Consider the following 25922-nt stretch of genomic DNA (forward strand, 5'->3'; position numbering starts at 1 on the left):
CGAAAAATGAATGGCAATAGATGCAGACTAAGAGGAAGGTGGACTGATAGGTCAAACAATAATCTTTAGAAGAAAGAGAGTTCTACTCTGGCTAAGTCCAAAAATATAACATGAAATAGAAACGCAAGGAACAATATTGCAAATAAAAGGACAACAGTGCAAAAAATCTGATCTGTACACAAACTGGATATAACAGATTTGGATGACAAAAATATTAAAAATATTTCAGTATGCTGTAAAGCAATTATGAGGACTACTTCTGCTACCAATCCACCTGCCTCTTTCCAGTGGAAAAGTTTTATAATACAGTAATGATTTGCTCAGATAAATGAAATTTTATTAAGTACAGTTTAATGTATACAGAATTTAAATTAACTTACCCACTGACCCACAATACATCTCCAACCAATAATACACGATTCAAGCCATGAATGAGATTTAACATGGGCTCCTTTTAAGAGGGTACATCTCTTGATGCATACACCATCTTCAATGATAACCTCAGGACCTATAGCTACATTAGGACCAATACGACAGTGTTTACCTATTCTGGCACCAGAATCCTTTTAGCAGAAAAATAAAATAAATGCATAATAAATATTACTGAAGTCACCATACTGATTTTAAATATATATATATATATATATATATATATATATATATATATATATAAATTTGTCAACAGCCAGAGAAGCTGGGGGGGGGGCACTCGAAGCAGCTTATTTTTTTTTTATATACTCTGCTGGGAACTTAATAGTATACTTATCTTCCACATTATTAATTAAATTGTATTTCAATGGAAATCATGCTCCAGACTAGAGCAGCAAATCAGCAAAAGTGCTATGCTTCACAGGAGAACTGAAGGAAACAATTTTCCAATGCATCACAGTCTAAAAAAAATGTGTAAAATGCAACATGTTTGTGGATCTTTCTCAAACAGGACATGATCTAGCCATGGAGGATGTCTTTGTGTGTGCTAGGTGCAGAGAATGTGAAGAAATTAGACACCAACTCAGCGTTCTGATGGACATCTATGAGAGCTTGAAAAGTTGGCTGGATGCCCTTGAAGGAATTAAAATCGGGGCCCCATCATGCTCTCAGCTCAACACCAGAACTCACTCTTATGCACCAGGCAACACAGCAGCAATCTTCAGGGCAGAATGCACTGGTCCCACAGGAGCTAGTTATTGTTGGTTATGCAACAGTCAGGAAAAGGGGAAATATATTGTGCAAAAAGGATAGATGGAATATGACCAGGATATGTCTGCCAGGGGCAAAAGTTGATGACGTTGTAGAGCAGATATCATCTTTTAAGGGCACAAAAGGTGATAACATTGTACACATTGGCACTAATGACATTAAATGTAGGAGATCTGCGATTTACTTAACAAGTACAGGTCAATGTTGCAAAAAAGTCACGAGTTAGGGTTAAATTTGAAAATGTCTGCAATCCTGCCCAAACATGATAGGAGCCTTGTCAATCAATTCGGCCCTGGAGAGACTGTGCAGGCTCATGAGATAGAATTTTTCTCTCTGCAAGGTCTGTGTATGTTAACAAGAGAGATTTCTTCTTCTTCAGGGATGGGATACACTTAAACAGAAAGGGTGCACAAATTTTTGCTGATGCTATCGAGGCAATGTTAAGTGTGGGAAAACTGCTAGCTTGGGGGGGGGGGGTTCACAGACTAATCAATTAACAGTAGCTGCAGACAGAGGTGAAAATGATTCTTGCACTGCTTCTATTGAAATGAGCAGTAGCCTGAAAAGAAAGTTGCTGGGGATTTCGGGAAACTGCTGGGAGTCTTTAAACAACTAAATACATGGGCTGTGTTAGGGTAACTAAGAGTAAAAACAAGTTGTTTGTTTGTTATTTGGTTTTTTTTTTAGGAGCATTAGCAACTAAGGCCATATTGCTCCGGGATATGCGGTGGTCATTCCCTGACCTTTACGCATCTTCCGTATTTGGTGGTGACGGGCTCGAACGTAAAAACAAGTGCATGTATTACTTGCATGTACACAAATGCTATGAGTATAGTAAATAAATTTGATGAATTTGAAGTGAAGGTCAAGACAGATATTGTTGGGATATCAGAGCCATGGTGTCACACAGATATATAAGGATGCAGAATTGGAATTTGGGGAGTAAAATGAGTACAGAAAAGATACACAAGATACAGAAAAGTACAGAAATGATAGACAAAATCTAAGGAAGTGCATCCAGTTGACATAGATGGACGGTGCAATGTTGAGTTAGTTTTGCGTGACAAAACACTAGGAAACCAAAAATGAGGATAGGAGTTTGTTATAGGCCTAATGACACTGATCAGTTTATACAGAGAATTAAAGTGGGGCAATAAATCCGAGTTTCTTATAATGTGGGATTTTAACTTCCCAGATATAGACTGGAACTTATGGGTTGGTCACTCACACACTAGCAAGGCTTTTGTGGATTTATTGATGATTGTTTTCTACAGTAGCATGTTAGAGAGGCAAGAGGAGGGAGTACCACTCTTCATCTCATTATCAGCAGTGATTATTCATGCATTAAGAATTTACAGATAAAGGAACCACTAGGAGGCAGTGATCACAGTGTACTGATGTGGGATTTACTCAAAGATGTAACTACCATCAGGGGTAAAGGGAAGGATTTTTGCTTTCGTAAAGGCGAATACAATGGTATCAGAGATTATTCTGGTTCTATACAGTGGGACCAACTGATGATGTTACTAACAGCAAATTCTAAATGGGAAGCATTCAAGGAAGTAATTTTGGAAGCTACTAGGCTTTTTGTTCCAAATAAGAAATACTGCTCAAGGTTTAGACCCAATTGGATGTCAGATGAACTAACGAGACTCATGTCAGAGAAGAAAAACGCATGGGATGCTCATAAATTGTCAGGCGACACAGAAGCCTATGGCAGATACAAGATAGTCTGTAATCAAGTCACAAAGGAGTTTAGGCAAGCGAAGGGAGATTATGAAAAATCTTTGGCAAAGGATGCAAAGAAAAACAGCAAAGACTTCTTTACTTTTAATAAACTCAAAAAGGAGAGGATGAATCAGATTTATCCACTTAATATCATTGGTTTGACTGCAGATGATCATTCTCAGATAGCTGCCGAACTAAATGAGTATTTTGCATCCACATTCAGATATGAGGAGTTCTTCAAGAACGAGAAGGCCAGGTGTTTATCAAACTCTAACAGGGAGTTAAATGATTTTGTAATAACTGAGAGCAAAGTGGAGGAGAAATTGTTGAAGTTAAACATAAGAGGGGGATCTGAGGTTGATTGGGGATTTTTTTTTTTTTTTTTTGGTGCATCAGCATCTATGGCCATAGTGAGCCAAGAACCTGTGGCAGATGGGATCTATCCAGTTATATTAAAGGAGGTGGCAAAGGAAGTAAGTAAACCTTAGCCGTAATTATCAGAGTATCCTTGGACTCGGGGGAAGTCCCCACAGACTGGAGATGCACAAATGTACCCCAATTCATAAAGGGGGGGTTCAAAGGGTGACACAAATAATTATAGACCTGTTATTTTATCTTCTGTTCCGGGGAAAATAATGGAGTCACTGGTTAAAGAGGTGATACAGGATCACCTAGACAAGACAGCAGTAATAATTCAAACACAGCATAGGTTTGTCAAGGGGAAGTCTTGTCTGATTAATATGATTGGATACTATGATGTGGTCACAAAGGAACTGGCTGCAAAAAATAATTTTGATATCATATACTTGGATTTCAGGAAAGCTTTTGATACTGTTGCACATGGAAGACTGCTGTAATTGGAGCGGTACTGCATTAAGGGCAATTTGCTGTGATGGATAAAGGGATGGTGAGTGGGAGACGGCAGAGAGTGGTAATAAATGGACATTTCTCTACGTGGGCTAATGTTATTAGTAGAGTCCCCCAGGGTTCATTGCTGAGCCCATTGCTGCTTTGTGTATTTATCAATGATATCGATGAAGGTATATCAGGCTTAATGTCCAAGTTTGCAGATGATACAAAGGTTGGCAGGGTTGTTAATGACACTAAACACAGTATGCTACTGCAACAGGATCTAGAAAAGTTAGGCTGAGAAATGGCAACTAAAATTTAACATTGACAAATGCAAAGTATTGCATATGGGTAGCAATAACCCAAGGAGGTGGAAAATGAAGAGGTTGTGGGGGTAATTGTGTAGTCAGATATGAAGTTCTCTGAGCAGTGCAGATGGGCTGCCAGAGCAGGTCATGGAGTTTTCTCAATGATATATAGGAATTTTGCCAGCAGAGACAAGGAGGTGATTATCATTTCGTATAAGCAATGGTCAGGCCACATCTTGAGTACTGCATACAGGTCTGGAGGGAGTCTCTGTACTCGTTCTAGAACGAGTACAGAGAAGGGCAACAAAATTGGTGAGAGGAACAAAGGGGCATGCTTACAAAGAAAGGCTTAACTTCTGCAAGTTGCAGCATCTGGTGACTAGGCACCTGCGAGGTGATCTGAATGAGGTGTATAAGACCTTGAATGGTTTGAGCAGGCTCAATGCTGATGGGATACTTCAGCTTGCTCAGACTAAAAACCTGAGGGGACATATATTCAAATAAAGGAAAGACATTTGTAGAATAGATGTGCAGAAGTGTGCCTTTAGCCAGAGGGTAGTTGATAGCTGGAACAGACTTTGATCTGTTGTGGAAGTTGATAGCATAAATAAATTTAAGGCTGAACTGGAGAAACATTTGGAGTGACTGGATGGGCAAAATGGGAAGGTCCCCCCCCCCAGCTGATGCTGTTATACAGCATCAGCTGGGGGGGGGTTTCCTTATGGCAATTTTTAAATTGCCATAAGGAAGAAAGGAAGTGCACAACTCTTTTCCCATGTTGCCATACATAAATAAACAGGGATGTAAGTTATTTATGTATGACAACCAGGTAAAAGAGTCGTGCACTTCTTTTCTTACTTAGGGCAATTTTTAACTTTAACAATTCTTAATTCTTTTCACTTTACTTGAATCCACATCTTTAACTTGACAGATTAAGACACGAATACTGAAAATATAAGATATAGCTAAATATTTAATGAAGAAATAACGGTACTATAAGTCTTTGCTAAAATTAATACAACTAAGGGTAATTTTGAAGTGAGTAAGTTAAAACTAATTAAATCATATTAATAAAACTAAATAAAACAGTATATAAATAAAATGTTCTTGTTCATACTCCAACACGACCACCAGATCGGCAGAGTTTACAATAAATGATCAATACAAACATTGATCATACTTAGCAGTCATGGGCTTGAACTCCAGCCCAAGAGAGTGACTTGATACGCCATGAAAATAATAAAAATTAACTGAATACAGTAAACCAAGAATAATGAAAAAAATAAAAAGTTGTAATTGGGTTAAAACCATTTTCAGGATTTGGCTAGACATGAGGAAATTGCTATGCAGAAAGAAAAACATCAACTGAATGAAAGAATATAAAATGGCAAGAAAAAACAAGAGCAATGCCATCAGAGCTTGAGGACGCTTTTTTTTTTTTTTTCCCATCAAATTCGTTCAGGATACTTCTAATATCCTTCCTTTCTGTTGGAAGACCATGGAAGGGGACAGGAATATGTTTGCTATGATAGGAGGTAATTTATCAAGACTGTCAATGCAAGATTTAAAGTGGAAGTAGGATGCTGATAAGGCAACTTTATCTTTAGCTGAGGATGCCCAAAACCAGTAGGTTGAAAATACAGTAAAATGTGGATGAAAAGAAGTTGCATCCAATAGCACTGGCCAGAGATTAGAAGGTTAATTTGGACAAGAAGCAACGTTTCTATTCATACTGTTCAAGATCCAGTTTGGATAGATTATTAACTTTTTTTTTAACAACTGCTGCAAGCTTTGCTATGGGAAAACAATGAAGATGGATATATGGATAAGACAACTGTAATGCGCTATGTTCTTATCTTGAACAGTCGTAGCAGATTTGAAGCAGGAAAAAAAAGCAGTTTAGGTCTAAAGCCTCATGCTGCAAAGTTTACTGACATACAGGTTAGTGCAAGTGCATCATTTTAGTATACTGCAACTACTAAAGTAACTAAATTGGCATCATTTATGACTTATGAAGGTATTCACAATATGAGATATACTAAAATGGTGCACTTGCACTAACCTGTACATCAGGGGGGGAAAAAAAAAAAAAACAAGGCTAGAAGAAAGATGAGATTTAAGAATCTGATCTTAGGTACCTAGAAAACCATTAACATTACCTGCCAGGGTACTACATCTAACTACCACATCCACAACTAACCTTTCAGAGTTATTGGTGGAGACAATATGATACCACGGTGGATAACAAGTATACTGAGTGAACAATGCAAAAGATCAAGTATACTGAGTGAACAATTAGGATTGTTTAGCATTCTAGTAGGTAAACAAACAAGCTCAGTAGGGTCATTAATAATGGCCAAAGCCTCACCATATTTACCCATATCAATAGAAAACTGAAGGCAGATGGAATTGTGAATGTCAAAATTACCAATTACTTCACTATTTGAAAAGGTTTAGATTATAGAAAATTAAGTTCCAAAGAAAGGAAGTAAAAAATTTTTAAGTGATTTGCAGAGTTAGGAGAACAACAGCAGCAACAGATTAATTGGCACAATAGGGTGAAGAGATTTTAAGTCAGAGATCAAAAAGAGGAGATTCCAGATTAGGAGATCCACAGAAAACAAATTTGATTATTTTACATTTAATAATTAAATATGAAAATTTAACAATTATTAAATAACACTAATAACATTTGAATTATATGATTATAATAATACTGTTAAATACTAAAGATGGGTACAAAAATGTGAAAAAAAAAAAAAAAAAAAAACACTACTAAAAATTTAAATATTACTAATCAAGTAGAGAAGCAGGGTACAATTTCAAATGCAGGTATTTAAATACAGGTGACCCACCAAACAAGCGTGGGGTTTAAGTTCCAACCAAAGTCTGCACACAGTGATTCCCCATTCGGCAGGGTACTGTTATTACAGAAAAATTTTTTTACGTAAGAAATTAAAACTATACAATTATTACTTTCTTTTTTAAAAGAAATGGTGCAATTTATTTTTAAAAGAAATTAACAATTTCACTTTATAATTTAAAATGTATTCCAACTAAAAACATCATAAAATATATGGAAGTAATATTTTTCTATGCCAATTTTTGCTGGAATGGGGGTTTCAAAAATGAATGGCGAGACTAACTGCCTCCATAATTTCTCATCTCTCGTTCCATTGATCCAACTGAATAACAGCAAGTTCGTGCCCCTAACGTAAATGTAAAGGACCCCGATGTTAAAAGAAAACTAAACCCCCCCCCCCCAAAAAAAAAACTATTATAGAATCAAAATGAATTCCTACCTAAATTTAAAATAAAACTGCTTGCTGAAAAAAGTAAAACAATGAAATAAAACTTTTAATTGACCATGACACATATGAAGAAATGTTCAATTGATGAAACTGCTAGCAGAAGGTGAACGTGCTTTTGAAGCTGAAGTTGACTTACTTACAAAATCTGTAATTTTTGTCTGTAGCTTTATCATGATCTTCCTCATGTCAACATAAGAAACCATAATATCATCAATGCCTCTCTTAATTTTAGCACTTCTATGAAAGTCAGGATCTTTCTGCATAATCTTCTCCTTCAGGAATTCAGACTGCTTTTAGAATCTGTTATACCCTTGTAAATTTTAACTGATCATGAAACTGCAAAGTGCCACAAAACAGCTGTCTCTGATACCAAAGTCACTTAGAATGAAATCTATGACATTATAAATTCAATTGTGCTAAAGCAGCTATATACTATGTAATAAGGTAGCACAGCTGAGTCAGATACACTGTGCTACTGCAAATGTTGGGCCACATATGGTGTGATCCAGGTCGAACAGCCTTCTACCGCACAAGTGTGGATCCATGCTCAGCGGGGGTCATCTGTAAGTTTGTCCAGTTCTTCCTTGAATTTATTTAAGCTACCAACTTCCACAATGACAGATGGAAGTTTCCACCAGCAGCCAACTACCTGCTGGCTAAAGGCAAATTTCCACACATCTATTCTACAAGTTGTTTGAGGAAAATAATGTTTCACAACATTATGTCATTATTGCCTAGGGCCCATATTAGCCTTCCTATGACAGTTACAATGGCTTAGGCACTTCACTAAATTTGAATTAGTAAGCTGTGTTAGCCCAATGTAGCAATCAAGTAAAGAAGTGGGATACCATTTCACATGTATTGAAATAGTTTGAGAAAATAACAGATATGATATTTCTGTCATTGCTGCTCAGAGATCATACTGTCCCCCAACCCCATGACTAACAGGGGCAATCCACTAACAAATTTGTTATACACATGACAAAAGTTGTGTGCTGAATTGTAAGTTTTTCTTCTAACTTGCACTAACCTGGAAATACATTAACATTAGCAGAGGCTTATACTGCATCATCCAAAAAAAAAAAAAAAAAAAAAAATCCCATTTCCATCCATTTGCTCTAAAAGTTTGCCCAGTTCTTCCTTGAATTTATTTAAGCTACCAACTACAACGACAGATGGAAGTTTCCGCCAGCAACCAACTACCTGCTGGCTAAAGGCAAATTTCCACACATCTATTCTACAATTGTCTTTCCTTAATTTTAATTTATGCACTCTCAGGTTCGTAATCTGAGCAAAAGGAAGAATCCCATCAGCATTTTGGCCAGCTCAAACCATTTAAGGCTTTATACTCCTCAATCAGATCACCTCGAAGTTGCCGAGTCTCCAGATGCTGCAATTTGCAGAAATTAAGCCTTTCTTGGTAAGAGAACCATTTCACCAATCTTGTTACTCTTCTCTGTACTCAATCTAGTAACTTTACATTCTTCTTAAATTGAGACCTCCAGACATGTATGCAGTACTGAAGGAGTGGCCTCACCACTGCCTTATACAAAGGGATAATCACCTTTTACCTACTAGCAAAATTCCTGTATATGACACACCCCATCACCTGATCTGGCAGCCTGTCTGCACTGCTCAGAAAACTTCATATCTGACTGCATAATTACCGCCAGGTATTTTTCACTCTACCACCCTGAATGTACCAGACAGTTGGTACATTTCTCTGGGATTACTGCTACCCATATGCAGATCCGAAACTGCTGAAAAAGTGCCTTAGTTTTTAATAAATAACAGACTCATCTACTGGATGATGCTATCTGGTGAAAATGATATTAGTTACTTTAGGCGAACCTATGGATAAACGCGGTTGTTACTAAAAAGCCAAAGCCCAAGCTCTCTCACAAGAGGGAGACAAAAGGAGGTAATGACAAAACAAAACATTTTGAGAATTATATTGAAATTATATTTTGAGACATTAGTTTTACAGTCAGGGAACAAAAAACAGTTAGGGCTGTGCAGGTCACATGTTGCATAGGTTGGACATCTTTGCTCTGACATGTGAAATATCAAAAATAAAAAAGTGAGTGCAAAGTCAGTTATCAAGAAGGAAACTATGTGTACCTGGTATGCTGAAACATACCTATAGAAAAGTTGTACAGAAACACAACAAACTGATGTCATAGCCCCTACTAATATGTCAGTCTCGGTAGGCTGAAGCTCTCTCTCAACAGCAACCTAACATACCCAAGTACTTGGGCCAGGTGAATATACTCCCCTGAAAACATCTGACTATCCTCCTCTAGTTATTGCTACCACATTGCACACTTCAATGCAACAGAATATGTAGGGCACAGAAACATATCCAAGCAGAAAATTCAACTGCAAAAATATATTTAAAAGAAAACATGGATACCATCTTCAACCCATCATCAACCCATCTTCTCATAAAAAAGATAAACCAAAGTCTGGACAGCCAGGTGTATCAGCAAAGACTTTTGCTGCAATATTAATATTCACAAATTATGCAAGGAAGCAAATCTATACAGCCTTAAAAATAATAAATAAATAAAAAATAAAATAAGATAAACAAAAAAGTACTCCCCTTCTATCCTGTAGAGGATAGAAGGGGAGTATTTAACTAAGGCTTACAATACTGGGATCCCAGGATCTCGAATATACGGGGATCCTGGTGATTTTTTCTCAGGTATTGAAATACTGGTATTGATACAAAAATACCGGTTTTTCGATACTAATTTTAAAAAAAAAAAAAAAAAAGTTTATAATTTAATCACATAAAAGTTATAAAATCACCTTTATCTGATTATGACGTCCTTATCTCTCTACTAGCAAATGTTCGATAATTCATCGATAGGACACCACGCAACATTACATCACAATTCTCGGACAACTTCATGTCTGACCATATCATAACTCCCAAGTCCCGTTCCTCCACTACTGACTTTAGTTCAACTCCACAAAGTGTATAAGTTATTTGGGGGTTGCTGTTCCCCAGGTGTAAGACCTTGCATTTTGCTGAATTAAAGCATAGCTGCCACTTTTCTGACCATCCTGGAAGTCTATCTAGGTCACTCTGAAGAAGCTCTGCTTGGTGGCGATCATTAACTACTCTACTGATCTTTACATCATCTGCACATTTAGACCTCACGTCCTCCATCCCTTCATAGATGTCATTTAAGATAATCAAAAACTACAGTGGTCCCAATACTGATCCTTGGTGAAACCCACTTACATTAACCCAATCTGAGGAATAACCATTTATCACAACAATCTGTCTGGTGACCTCAAGCCATCGTGCTATCCATCTAAGGATTTTCCCTATGATTCCAGCCTGCTCCAACTTATAAAGTAACCACTCATATGGGACTGAGTCAAATGCTTTGCTGAAATCCAAATAAACAATGTTGAAATTATTCCCTAAATCCAGCTCACAAGTGACCTGTAAAAATGGCTAACTAGATTTGTTAAACATGATTTTCCCTTTACAAAATCATGCTGTGTATCCTACAGAATTCCATTTCCATCTAAATGATCCTGAATTCCACCCTTGATCATCGCCTCCGTGATTTTCCCTACTACTGAAGTTACTAGCCGATCGGTAATTTCCTGTTATACTCCTAGAACCGCCTTTATGTTCCAATCCAACGGAATCTCTCCTGAGTCCAGTGATGCTCTCATAACTAGCCTTAATGGTTTAATGGTTCAATGCACTCACTTGCCACCTCCTTTAGCATTATAGGGTATATGCCATCAACCACAGGAGCCTTACTTGACCGTAGGCACGAAAGTTCTCATTAAATAATCATTTGAAATTTCAACATCATTAATTACATTTTTTCAACTTCACTTCCATAATATCTCATTGACACAAAGGGTTTTTTTTTTAAAATGTAAATATTGATGCAAAGTAACTGTTGAGTTCATCTGCAACTTCAGCTATGCTATCTAATACTACCCCACTTCCATTACATAAGGGTCCTGATTTGTCCTTCTGTTCTCTGCATTTATATATGTGAAGAATTCCTTAACTGCACTCTTTGCTCTCTCCCAGACTCAGTAAAGATACTATAGTGAAAATTATACTTCGCTTAATAAAACGTCTTTCTCCTTCAGAAAATGATGAACATAATTCAACCATGGAAGACGAACGTGGAACAGAACATCAGTGTTCCGCAAATGCTTTCCAAAATAAGAAATTGCTGACTCCAATGAGATTTTAAAAGATGAAATTGAGTCAGAAATTAATGAAATACTTTTAACTATTTTTGCTAAAAAAGTTCAAAGCCTAGAAAATATGGACTGAGATTGTCTACGATTATCTCAGTACAATAGTAGCAGAATAGAATCCGAAAGGGCGTTTTCTGCCGCTAATCAAATATAATATGTACCGAAATTAGATCCATTTTAAATGATCATACTATTGATTGCTTATGTTTCTCAAGAGCTCACTTTATTCGGAGAGGGAGAGGTAGTGTGGATGCTTAAACATAACTAAACTTTGTAGTAACAATATGTATTTTTTTGTTTTTAGAATAACTGTATTTTAATGATTTTTTTCAGAATATTTATTATTGCAATAAAAGTTTATTTAAAACATGAATTCAAGTAATTACAGTACTTATTTTTTTCCTTACTTTATTGCACCTAATTGTCATCAAAATTTATTGAGAAAAACGTTTGTTTTTGGACTACCAGTATTCCGATTTCATAAATTAAAAATACTGAAATACCGGTATTAAGTATATGACTGGTATTGTAAGCCCTAAGTATAACCCATTCTTCCTCAATTTAAATTTGTGCCAGTCCCTTATGCATGTGTGTGTTGTCTGAGGAAGAGTAAGGATAAAATATTCACTGAGTGTCAGTAATCACAGTGTATTGATGCATAATTTACTTAAAGACAAATACTGTCGAGGGTAAAGGGAAATGCTTTTGTTTCATTAAGGTGACTGACTACAGTGGCCTCAGACAGTTTTAAATTTTATGTAGTGGGACCAACTGATGATGTTACCAAAAGCAAATTCTAAATGGGAAGTATTCAGGGAAATAATCACAGAAGCTACTAGGCTTTTCATACCAACTAAAGAAATACTGTTCAAGTCCTAAACGAATGTCAGCAGAACTGATAAGACTTGTAGCAGAGAAGAAAAATGGGTGGGATGCAAATAAGTTATCAGGTGATACAAAATCCTATGGTAGACATAAACTAGTCTATAATCAAGTCGCAAAGTAGGTTAGACGAGCTAAGGCATATTACGAGAAGTCTCTGGCAAAGAATGCAAAGAACAACAACAAAGACTTCTATGTTTATATTCACAGTACAAGGAAGGGAGTTTAATCATATGACCACTTGATGTCAAAGGTGTAACTGATGATGGCCCTGCTCAGGCTGCTGATAAACAGAATAGGTACTATGTACCTACACTCACACATGAGGAATTCTTCAGGGAAGAGGATGCCGGGAGGTTACAAAACTCTAACAGGAAGCTAAATGATTCTGTGATAACTGAAAGGAAAGTGGAGGAGAAATAGTTGAAGCTAAACATAAAAAAAGTGCCTGGTGTGGATGGGATCTATCCAATTGTATTAAGAGGGGACAGCAAAGGAGGTAAACAAACATTTAGCCATAATTATGAGGACATCCTTGGATCAGGAGAGATCCCTATGGACTGGAGATATATAAATGTATCTCCAATTCACAAAGGGAGATCAAAAGATGACATGAGTAACTACTGATCAGTTAGTTGAACATCTCTTCCAGGGAAAGAAGTAATGTAGGACTATCTAGACAGGAATGCAATTACACTGCAATCACAACATGGATTTGTTAAGGGGCAGTCTTGTCTTACCAATCTGACTGGGTACAATGATACATTAACAAAGGAACTGGTGCAAAAAATAATTCTGATATCATATACTTGGATTTCAGGAAGGCTTTTGATACTGTTTGCACATAAAACACTGCTGTACAAAGTGGAGCAATGTGGCATTAAGAGCAAGTTACTGCTATGGATAAAGGGATGGTTGAGTGGGAGAAGACAGAGCGTGGTTATCAATGGGCACTGCTCTTCATGGACTAATGTTATTTTCAATATTTATTAATGATATTGATAAAGGTATATCAGGCTTAATGTCTAAGTTTGCAGATGATACATATTAGCTGAGTGATTAATGGCAGAAATGAAAGTACACTGCTGCTACAAGATCAAGAAAAATTAGGCAATCAGGCTGAGAAATGGCAGTTGAAGTTTAATAGTGACAAATGAAAGATACTGCATATGGGTAACAGTAATCCCAGATTAACATGCCACCTGTGTCTTTTTCATTTTCCACTCAGAGTACTGGAAAATGAAAAAGACCTGGTGGTAATTATGCTGTCAGATATGATGTTCTCTGAGCAGTACAGACATCTGAGTGTGTCACCACATAGTTGGCAGGTGCCTCCGTAGCCAGGTGGGCAGAAGCAGCAGTGCGTAGCACACGCTTCTTGATTAGACAGGGGTTCAAGCCCGTGACCACCAAACACGGAGGATGCGGAAAGGTCAGGGATGACCACCACATATCCCCGGAGCAATATGGTCTTAGTTGCTACTTAAAAAAAAAAAAAAAAACATAGTTGGTAGGTATGTTACTCTGAAATTACTGCTACCCATATGCAGTATCTTGCACTTGTCAATGTAAACCTTCAATTATGATCTAAGTCCATTTGCCTAATTTTGCAATAGCATACCCAAATTACATCATCAACCACTCTTCTAACCATGGTATTGTTTGCAAAATTTGACATTAAGCATGACATGCCTTCATCAATATCATTAATAAATATTGAAAACAACAATGGAACAAGCACTGAACTTTGAGGATTCCACTAATAACATTAGAGGAGCAGGGCTCCTTAATAACTACTCTCTGTTTCTCCCATTCAACTATCTGTTTATCCAAAGCAGTAGGCTGCTCCTAACCCCAGGGGCTCACATCTGGTGAGTATGGGCTTGGCACACCCAGGGTCCTCAGCTGGATATCATCATTCTTCTCTTTCTTGGTGATTCCCTTCTACTTCTGACTCTCTCTCTCTCTCTCGGTAATTCAGAATTTTTTTTTTCTTTTTTTCCCCCCTTTTTGGCGGTGCAGCATAAGCCTCAGGCTTCCTTGCAGAATATAGCTAATAGTAATAATAATGTCCTACACTGCTTGCTTCAATTTGTAGAGCAGTCTTTTAATTGTCATCAAAAGGTTTTCTGAAATCTAAATGTATGATTTCAATCTATATTGCTGATAAATCAACAGATCTTGAACTGCACAAAGCTGTTTCACATTAGGTGCAAGTATCAAGTTCTTTTCCCAGTGGCAAAGATGCATCACAGGTCAGGTGAGGAAAAGCCCATGGCAGATAACTGTAAGCTGCTACCTGTTGTATGTGATGAATGGAAAAATTCCAATCCTGTGCCAGTTCAAAAAGGAGAAGATTTTACTGTACTAGGTTTATTTCTGTAGAAATTTTCTACCTGGGGTTAAAACAGGTAGGGCTCAGTACTCATGAGCCCCACTTCTCCATAGAAAACATTGTTACTTAAGTATACAGTCAAAATACAAAGTTGTGTTGTTTCACACCCCCATCAGCCTACCTTTTCAACCTCCAGTTAGAAAAGGTCTACAGAAATAAACCTAGTATAGTAAAACAAACTGGCAGAAGGTTAGAATGTTTCCATCCGGAACATAGAACAGTAGCAGCTTAGAGTAATTCACCATGTGCTCCTGCTCCTCAATTGACCTGTGACACTTATCTTTGCCAATGGGGAAACAAACCTGCTACATGCATCTAATGTGAAACAACTCCATGCAATTAATTTCAGACAAGTTGATTTCTCAGCAATATATGTTGTTGTTGTTGTTGTTGGTGTAGAGGTTTTTGGGCACAAGGGCAACTGTGGCCAAAATGTGCCTTCAGCAATATATACCAACGGCTTCAAATCAGGGTTATCACTGTATATTGCTGAGAAATCAAATGTTGAAGCAGCAGCAATGTTTCTCTCTGAGCAGTACAGTTATCATTTCATCTCTATTATCTTTCTCATATGAATACTGTAGCTTTGGAGAAGAACTACATGTGGTTAAACTGGCTTTAGAAAATCTGTCTTAACAGTTCCTTAAAATATGTTATTTACACTGATTCCTCAGCTCAATCACAGCATTGTGTAATTCTTCCTATACAAGTTCAACCCTGTTTTAAATCAAAACAAAAAAAGAATGAATGGTCCAATAGAGCTGCAAAAATCCAACCATTCTAGATTTAATTTTTTTTTATCCCTATTCCATTCTCAGACTATAGACTCATTAGTTCATCTAACATCCATTTAGGCTTAAACCTTCAACAATATTTCTTAATAGGTATGAAAAGCCTTGTAGCTTCCACGATTACTTCCTTGAATGCTTCAAATTTAGAATTTGCTGTTGGTAACATCAGTTGATCCCATCAGCTGTTGGTGTATAAGGAGAAAATTGTAAGCCACAGTATATCAAGGAGCTGAGTATATTCTTGCCATGTTACTTCTTACAGCATGTCCTCCCCACCTTTTCTTACTATTGAATATGTAATGAATACCCAGTTCCAATCTCAATGATGTCTATTTCTACTTAATTCTACAAACTTTTTCTAAGAGAATTCAAATTATTGGTTGATTCAATCACTGCTCATTTCAGTTGTCATAATCATCCACTGTTCAATTCCTTTCACTTCAAAAGTGGTAGTTAGCATTAGTAGAGGCATATGATGCAAGAAAGCAAGCTTATGCAGCATCAGCCCAAAAAAAAAAAAAAAAAAACACTTCCATTTCACCCCTCCATTCATTTGAAATACCTGTCAGGGTAAGCCTTAAATTTATTTAGGCTATCAACTTCCACAACAAGGGATGGAAGTCTGTTCCACCAACCAACTATCCGCTGGCTAAAGGCAAATTTCCGCACATCTATCCTACATCATCTTTCCTCAATCTGAATTATATATGACTATATATATATATATATATATATATATATTTTATTATTATTACCCTCTGCAAAACGTATTATGGACTTCATCCTTTTTTAGTGAATGCTTCTAACATAACAACCCACTAATACTGCAAGGGCAAACATCCTGCAATTTCATTACATTATGAAGTTATTAATTAATTAAATCAAAATTTAATTAATTAAATTAATTAAATCAAAATTTATTAACTGAATATCAATAAATTTTAATTTAGTTTATTTATTTCAGTAAATGCATACATCTATCACTCACCACTAATACATTTCCAACTATTTCAGATCCTTGGTGAAGGGTCAAAGGATCCTGTTGCTTCAAATAATTTAGATACATACACATGCCAGTGAGAAAATCTTTTGGCTGACCCACATCCATCCAGAATCCCTGAAGCTCCATTGCAAACAACTGACCAGATGCAGCCATTTGAGGAAAAACTTCTTTTTCTATTGAAGTTGGTTGCAGCTGTCAAAATATGCAACAATTTCAAAAATAAAATATTCAACAGTTTCTCATAATTGTTTCACAATTTTTAATATTTTCATAAATAAATTAAGAAATATTTTTCTATATACTGTTACCAGTAGTCATAATACCATAAGAATACCATTAGGATAGATGTTACTCAAGAAAGTAACATCTATCCTAATGGTGTACAATTCCCAGTTCTATTCAAATCCCAACCAACATAACTACTTCCATACTCTGTTATTATGCTATCATAATACTATACTCACTTCCTCCCCTAATTGGAATTTGAGGAGTACAATATGAAAAGAAAGGATAGATAGGGTAGGAAGAGAGGAGGGGGTTATGCTATTAGTTAAGAAACACAAAATCTAAGGAAGTGCAGCCAGTTGATATTTTGATATGGGTAAATAGCGCAGTGTTCAGTCAGTTTGGTGTGACATAAACACAGCCAAAGCAAAATTGAGAATAGGAGTGTGTTATAGGTCTAATGACCTGGATGAGTATAATGAGCAACTGTACAGAGAAATAGTCGACCAGTAAATCATATTGTCTTATAATGGGGGATTTTAATTTCCCAGATATTGACTGGAATTGTGGGTTGGTCACTCACACACTAGCAAGGCTTTTGTGGATTTATTGGATGATTGTTTTCTACAGCAGCATATTCAAAAGGCAACTAGAGGGAGTAATACTCTTGATTTGATTATTACTAGTGATTCTTCATGCATTAAGAATTTGCAGATAAAGGAACCACTAGGTGGCAGAGATCACAGTGTGCTGATGTGGGATTTACTTAAAGATGTAACTACCATCGGGAGTAAAGGGAAGGGTTTTTGCTTTCGTGAAGGTCACTACAGTGGTCCAAGACAGTTTTTAAATTCTATACAGTGGGGCCGACTAAAGAATTAATCTTGGAAGCTACTAGGCTTTTCATACCAATTAATGAAATATTGTTCAAGGTTGAGGCCTAAATGGATGTCAGATGAACTAATGAGACACGTGGCAGAGAAGAAAAATGAATGGGATACATATAAATTATCAGGTGACACAACAGTCTATGGTAGATATAAGCTGGTCTGTAATCAAGTCATAAAGGATATTAGGTAGGCAAAGGCAAATATGGCTGGTAATGAAAAACTGAAGCTTTTGGTAATAGGCAAAAGTAAACAATCCAGTTATTTCAAAGGAGTAAATTAGAATTGGACTACAACTGCAACAAAAAATCTTGGATGACAAGTGAAATTTCTTAACAGTGGATTTTAAATTTTGATAGAGAGATGACAAAAGTAAACAGAAAAATTGGGTTGATTGTCGACAACTGCCCTGCCCACCTTCACTCGGTAATTTCAAAAATTACAAGTAAAGCTTGTTTTCTTCCCGACGAATACTTTGTCTAAACTGCAGCCAATGTACCAAAGGCATTATCAAGAATTTGAAAATGCACTACTGAAGGCGCATACTGAAAAAAGTTATACTGAGAACAGAAACCAATCTATAGATTCTGATATAGATTTGCGGATGTGCATATCAGAGTTAGTGAAAGTGTGGAGTCAAGATGTGATGGAAACAATGATTAAGAATTGTTTCGCAAAAGCAGGTTTTTCTGAAACTCCAATTAACAGTGATGAGAGAGAAGAACTCCAAGCGAGAGGTTTGATCAGTGGAGAAACTGTTCTTGACGAATTTTTGGGAGTTAAAAATGATGTCATAGTAGCTGAATATCCTAGTGACTCCAACATTTTGGAGAATATTCAAAGAACTAGTGACAATATTGACAATCAGTTGGATGAAAATGAGGACAATATTAGACCTTCCAAACATGAAATGTTGGCATCACTTGAAACTTCGTCAGTCTTCAGCGTGAAGAAAATATATTTGAGTGTTTAAACAAATTCAAATGTTTTTTTTTATGAAAGATGTACAGTAAAATCCAGTACAACAAAAAATAACCAAAAATTTATGAAATAATTCTTAAACATGTACTAATATATTGTGCTCATCATTTAAGTAGTCATTTCTTAAAATGTATGTATTAATAAATTGTTTTTAAATGTTAGAAAATTTATTCATTCCCACTTATTTCTGATTTATTTCCCATCTTTTACTATATTTCTAAATGGTGAATTACAGTATATTTTATTGCTGAAAAGATCAATTTCATTATAGAGGTCCAACCTGTATTTATTTACATAAAATATACACTGGTTTTTAGGCTGTCAGATGTACTACCTACACTGGCAGGGGGTACTACCTACACCCAAAATTCAATTTAATCAGCTTCCGAGTTTCAATTCTAGAGAATGTTGGCTTTAATAAGCCAAAACGAGACAAAGCTAATTTTTTGATGCTGACTGTTAAACATCATGCCTACTATTAGCTGAAAACAGATAAGATGTGGCAGCATGTATTGGAATAATTTCAATTTAGAGACAAACTGTAGATAAATGGACACATTTGAAATGTACTTGAAAACCTACAAAAACATAGATCTACCATATATTCCAGTGTATGTCAACTTCTGTTTTTTTTTTTTTTTCTTCAAAACTTGCTAAATCATCTAACTGCTGTATAAGTTAACTCTCTCCACCTCTCTCTTGCTTTTTTTTTTTTTTTTAGGAGCATTAGCAACTGAGGCCATATTGCTCCGGGATATGCGGTGGTCATTCCCTGACCTTTCCGCATCTTCCGTATTTGGTGGTGACAGGCTCGAACCCCGGTCTAATCAAGAAGCGTGTGCTACGCACTGCTGCTCCTTCCCACCTGGCTACGGAGGCGCCTCTCTCTCTTGCATCTCATGCAGTGTATTACATTATGTACAGTTAAATCTGTATTAAGAACTGTTTTATACTTTTTAATTCAATTATTTCTGTTCTTCCTATTGAAAGTTAAATAATGACATTTTATTAGGCTGCACTTTATTAAGCTATAAAAGGAAGTAGTTAAATGTACTCCGTTAAGCAGATCACGAAACCAAAACCTACTGGCATAGATGAGTAAGTGACAATGCTCTCAATGATGCTATATGTGTATGTGAGATACTTTCATTGTATAACAGCCACTCCGTGTTGTCTGTGTAGTACTGTACTACAAGTAGGTTTCTGTGTAAACAATGCCTCAATATGAAAGTGTATTTGCTATTATAAATTGACAATCTTGAATGTTTACTTTTTGAGAACTCAAAATAAACCAAAAAACACAACTTTAATGAATTCCATAAGCTCAGAATTCCATCTGATGAAGAAGATGAACATGTAATAAATTGTACACATATCAGTATTAACTTATGTCTTCTAACCCTAAGCACATGCCTTTAATTGAAGCTCAGGATTTAATACTCAGCATATAAAGTCAGCCCTAAAATTTCAGATAAATTTTTAATGCTTCAGAAATCAACTTATATACTGGAATATACAGTGCATATGTATGCTCTCCAGAGTTCAGACATGAAAAATGTTGATTGACCTGTTCACTCCTGAAAGCTTAGTTGGTGGTTTTGGGTTTTTTATTGCCACATCAGCTTCCATGGCTACAGTGCACCAAAACTTATGATTTATGGTTTACTTTCTGATGTCTTTTTTATGATTTTATATTAAACTTCAGATATATTAGATCTATCTGGTAATATTGTTCATAATGAAATAGTGTCCATTGCTTTTAAGGATTTAAATGTAGTCTAACATTCTCATGTAAAGTTAGGAAAATTATATATGTTGGACTGTTGGCACTGTTTGACAGAGCATTGAGGTGGAGATTCAGATTGGAGCAGGTAGGAAGGGGTAACATTGGTGTGTCCTATTCTTAGTCTGCTCAGTAAAACTTCTTTTCTGTTAGGTCTTGTACTGGTTTTCCATTGTTGTAATAATGGTTTTATCTGTAATAATTTGTTTCTAGCCTGCTCTTGCCATTTTTGTTGCTACTGTCTTTAGCCGCTTTTCGGATTGTAATTTTATAGTCCAGGTATGGTACTTATGGTTTTGCTGATTGGGCTTTTTACTTGTTTTGCTGCTTGGTCTGTCTGTCTGCTCATTACCATCTATTCCTACATATCCGGGAACCCAGCAGAAAGTTATGTTTTAATTTTGTTTTACTAGTTTTGTTAGCATGTTTTGGATTTGCAATACAGTTGGATGGGTATTTCTGGTGTTATTCTTTAAGGCTAGCAGGGCATTGAATGAATCTGTGAAAATTATACTGCTGAGGATGTTGGTTAGCCATATATGGTTCATGGCTAGTTGTATAGCCACCAGTTCTGCGGTATAAATGCTGCACAGTTGGGAGATGGTGTGATTCAGAAACTTGGCTGCTATTCCTACCTTTATTTTTGTTTTGGAACCATCTATGTATATCAGTGTGATTGCAATGTTGGGCTTTGTAGGCTGCATGTAGTTGCTGTTAATTTTGTTTAGGTAAAGAATCCTTGTTCCAATTATACATATGAAAATCGCACATTGTTTTTGGATATGAAACTTTGGAGAAATTGCTATCTGATTGAGATTTAAATTAAGTTACAGGATTAGGGCTTTTAAATATATGCTTAATGGTTTGTTAATGTTTGGATGTACTCTATATATGTTTTCCAAACTTAGTTCATGTAAGTTTGTCCACATCAGGTGGTCAGGTATTGATTTTATTTTTGCAACATAGTATAGCAGCAAGTTCTGCCCTTGAAGTTGTAGTGGTGGTTCATGAGCTTCTGCATATAGGCTTTGGACCAGTGATGTGCAATATGCCCATAATATTGTGCGTAAAGCACTTCATTAAGCCATCTCAGTGCACTCGGTTTGACTGAGTGTGGCCTCAGTTTGGAAGATTCCACTCCAATCTTTTCTCCTCCATTTTATTAATGATGGTTTTACATTCATTATATTCCTTATCATGCCATTTCCAACTTTTCAGTCCTAGACTTTCTTGCTGATCTTCACCAAAAATCCATCTCAACGTCCAGTAGTTTATTTTTTTCTTTCAGTTAAGGTCCAAATCTCACATCTATATAATAACACACTTTGTAATATTGCATTATATATTTGATGTTCAGTTTTGTTAATAATATTTTTATTCCATAGCACAGAATTAAGCATTCCTACGATCTTTCTACCCTCACCCAGTCTTCTCTCAATTTCCTGTGCAGATGATCCATCAGCCTGGATAATTGCACCCAGGAATTTAAAACTTAACAATAATGGTAAAATGATTAGAATTTTGTGCAAGTCCTGCACTTTTTTTATTTGTAGATATCATGTCAACATAAAGTTAGCTACAAGTTCATATGTAGAGATCATTAACAGAAACAAGAAAAGCATAATTTACTGTATCATTATAGAGATTTATTTTAGCCATCGAGTTATAAATTACTGGAAAAAAGTTACCTACGTGGGTGGTAGATTCTGATAGTTTCAGGAAATTCAAAGGTCAGCTGGATAGTTATCTATGGGAGAAGAGAAATGCACAGGTTATCTATTTCCTTTTCTCTTAATATTATTTATCAATTTTTTTATTTAATTTTATTTTTTTTATTTTTATTTTTTTTGGCTGGTACAGTATAAGCCACAGGCTTCCTTGCATCATATAAAAAGGTAAAGTGCAGTCAGTATCAACCCACTGCAGGATGGAAGCCTCCTCAACAATTCATGCTGAGGGAAAATGGACCATAATCTGCCACGCTGGTCCAGTGCAGGTTGGCAGATCGACCGTATTCAGCAGTCAGGGGCTTGAACCCCGGTCTACTCAAAGAGCGTGTGCTACTGCACTCCCGCTCCTGACCACTTGGCTACAGAGGCCATTCCATTAGTAATACTAATACTGAGATATCTTAAACATCTGTTGAAGGTGTATGATGGTGAATACAGAAGATTTTGAATTGGAGAGAGAGGGGGAAACTCTGGTGTCTTCAAAGCATTGTAAACAAAGACCGCCTTGGCTTTCTGTAGCAGCTGGTAGATGCTTAGGAGTCTCACTTCCTTGTATCTCAAACTAACCAATGCATTCCAGAGAAGACCCAAAATTGAACAAACGCATCGATTGCGAATGGAGTTGATTCTCGTAAGGTTTTCATGGCTTGGCTTACCCCACGAGATAATTCCATAGGTAATTTGCGACTGAATTCAAGAAAGGAATACTAGTCTGAGAAGGGAAGGGAAGGAGACATCCAGGCAGAGGCCCTAGCGAGTATTCTCACTAGTGACAAAGTTTTCTTTTGTAGGGTTATCATTTGTTTTAACCAACTGAACTTTTCATCTAGCCAGATTCCGAGAAACTTGGTTTCTCTGGAATGCCATTGGTTAGTTCGAGATACAAGGAAGTGAGACTCCTTTCGAGTTGTTTTTATTTGTATGTTATGTCGAAATCAATATTTAGTCGTTTGATTTTTGTTCTAAACACCATATATTTTGATTTTTCTGGATTCAGTATAAGCTGATTCTTTTGAAGCCAACTATGCATTAAAAAGAGCAAGGCAGAGATTTTTAGTTGAAGCTGATTAGGGTCTTTATCTGTGATCAGGATGGAAATATCATTGGCATATGCTACTAGGTGGGAAGATAGAAGAAGAGGTTATTGTTTGTTAGTTTGTTATTTGGTTTTTAGGAGCATTAGCAACTAAGGCCATATTGCTAAGGGAATATGCGGTGGTCATTCCCTTGACCTTTCCGTATCCTCAGTATTTGGTGGTGATGGGCTCGAACCCCGGTCTAATCAAGAAGCGTGTGCTACACACTATTGCTCCTTTCCACCTGGCTACGGAGGCACCCTGGAAGAAGAGGAGAGAGAAATTCATCAACAGAGATTCATAAACAAATAGAATATCTAATATAATTAAAAACGATAAGGGTGAAGTGAAGTTGAAATGGAAGAGGATATTTTAGAAGAATAGAGTAAATGCATTGTTGATTTGCTACACACAGAAGCTTGCAAGCTTCACAAAAGAGGACAAAAATTTATTATGCAGGATATTTGGGTAGACGTAGAAATGCCTATGGAAAATATTTGTTTTAGATTTGCTGCCAGAAAGGCAGCAGATGTAAAACAAAATCTATATACATAAAACGCTTAGGTATGCTGCCCAACAATTAGCAGCTGGCAACAACTACTAATTGTTGCCAGCACCCATTCACGAGGTTCACCTCGCATGACCACCATACCGGGCATTCTTTATTAATTTCTGTACTAACGTTTTTCGACTGAAGAAAGGCAAGATGTGCCTGAAAGGTAACTGCTATTTTGACTGTTTATTTTATCTGTCTTTACTCAGAAAAAAGCTGAACTTATTAACATAATCAATTTACGTTTTAAGAAGTATAAAAATGGCTGCACAGTGTGTAAGAACTTTGAGAAACTGTAGAATAAATGCTAATAGACTAAGAAATCGAAACGAGACTCTATGGCTACAAAGAAAGACAGACAGAAAACATTGAAGAAAGAGAAGCAAGATTGGAAATGAGAAGACAGGAAAAACGTCATATGACTAATCAAATAAAAGTACCAGATGCGAATAATCAAGCTGTAATTAATGTGGAAGAGCATGACATAGGAAATGTGTTACAACTGTGAGTTTTGCAATGTAAGATATTGGGGACATGAGTTAAACATATTGAATAAATACACTAAATGCTGTCATGATGAAAAGGTTTCACTTGACCCGCTGTCTGAGACACCTACTCTATTATGAGAGCTGCTTACAAGGGATACACGTGAAGCAAATAACTAGAGAGAACATATATGAGAGTACAACTCAGCAATGGCATTCGCATCAACAGGCACAGAGATTAAATCACCGCCTGGAAATGGTCCATACTGTTTTAGAATACACGGCCAGATTTATCATTTGGTCTCACTGCTATATCCAAATGAGGCAAATAAGCCAAAAGAGAGCAACATGAGCAGATTTTCTGTGCAGATGATAAAAACATGCCTCAAATTAGCTTGTTTGGTCTGTTGTTGTTGTTGTTGTTATTTGGTTTTTAGGAGCATTAGCAACTAAGGCCATATTGCTCCGGGGATATGTGGTGGTCACGGGCTCAAACCCCGGTCTGATCAAGAAGCGTGTGCTACTCACTGCTGCTCCTGCCCACCTGGCTACGGAGGCACCTTGTTTGGTCTGTTTAGGATTGCTTTGGATGTTTGCATTTCAGAGGTTCTTTTTCTTGTGTAGTTCACTGATTTTAGTTCTTTCAAAGCTTCTTTTGGATTGTGAACTGGATTTGCATATGAGTCAGTAGCACTCACTAGTGATTGGTTGTTATACTTTCTGATTTAGTAACTCTGAAAAGAGGTCATAAGCCTTTTCTCACCACTTCTGATCTCTTCTTTAAACAAGTGTGATAAAAGGTTGCCACTGTTCTACCAGTCTATTTGCATATTTAACCAAAGACAGACAACATATACAGACATGCTTCAAAATATTTAACTTCAGTGGCATACATCAGTTGAAATTGTTTAAGTCTATCTTCCTTTTAGCACTTCTTCTAAATAGTACTAAACATCCACCAAATATTCTTCCACTTTCATGAAAGCATATACTCTCTTTTCAGCAAAAATTAATAAGATGATAAGGACAGTCTATTACCACCAAGTACTCAATCTCCTTTTTAATACCCTTGCTGCTCCAGTTTTTACCCCTACTATAACAGGCACATTTTCAATAGAACTAATGTAGTATTCCTGGGAGTCATTAAGCTCTAATCACCATGTCGTAAAAGAAAATTCACATCATTTTGACCATAAAGGGTGTCTACTTCACTTATAACCACTACCATGGACCATTCCTGATCAACATTAAATGCCAGACAGTGAATCGCACATGTTTTCAGGTTGCTCAGAAGATGACTAATATTGTGCCCTGAAGAGCTACCATCCAATATGAGCATTGAGCTAGCTGCTTTTGAATTGATGATTTTCTTTAATTAAAGAAATAATTACAAAAGTTACCACAATGGGATATAGTTTGGAATCACTTTGATAATTGCCACCTGTACTAATCAAAACTGGCCTATTTTTCAGATCCATCACTACTTCTTC

The 25922-nt window shown here is 36.4% G+C and overlaps 1 protein-coding gene across 4 annotated transcripts in view; it reads right to left on the reverse strand.

The window, feature by feature from the left end:
* The window catches only part of Gmppb (GDP-mannose pyrophosphorylase B), a 243518-nt gene that overhangs the window by 41610 nt on the left and 175986 nt on the right, over positions 1 to 25922 (reverse strand). For all 4 annotated transcript variants that reach the window (XM_090385375.1, XM_090385372.1, XM_090385373.1 and 1 more), the window contains 2 exons: positions 16698 to 16904; positions 381 to 563 (listed from right to left, as the gene is read on the reverse strand). In XM_090385375.1, the coding sequence (XP_090241501.1) occupies positions 381 to 563; positions 16698 to 16904 (390 nt within the window). The remainder of the gene's footprint in view (positions 1 to 380; positions 564 to 16697; positions 16905 to 25922) is intronic.

Source organism: Mastigoproctus giganteus, chromosome 11, assembly GCF_048544385.1.
Source record: "Mastigoproctus giganteus isolate SK-2022 chromosome 11, ASM4854438v1, whole genome shotgun sequence".
NCBI lineage: Eukaryota > Metazoa > Arthropoda > Arachnida > Uropygi > Thelyphonidae > Mastigoproctus > Mastigoproctus giganteus.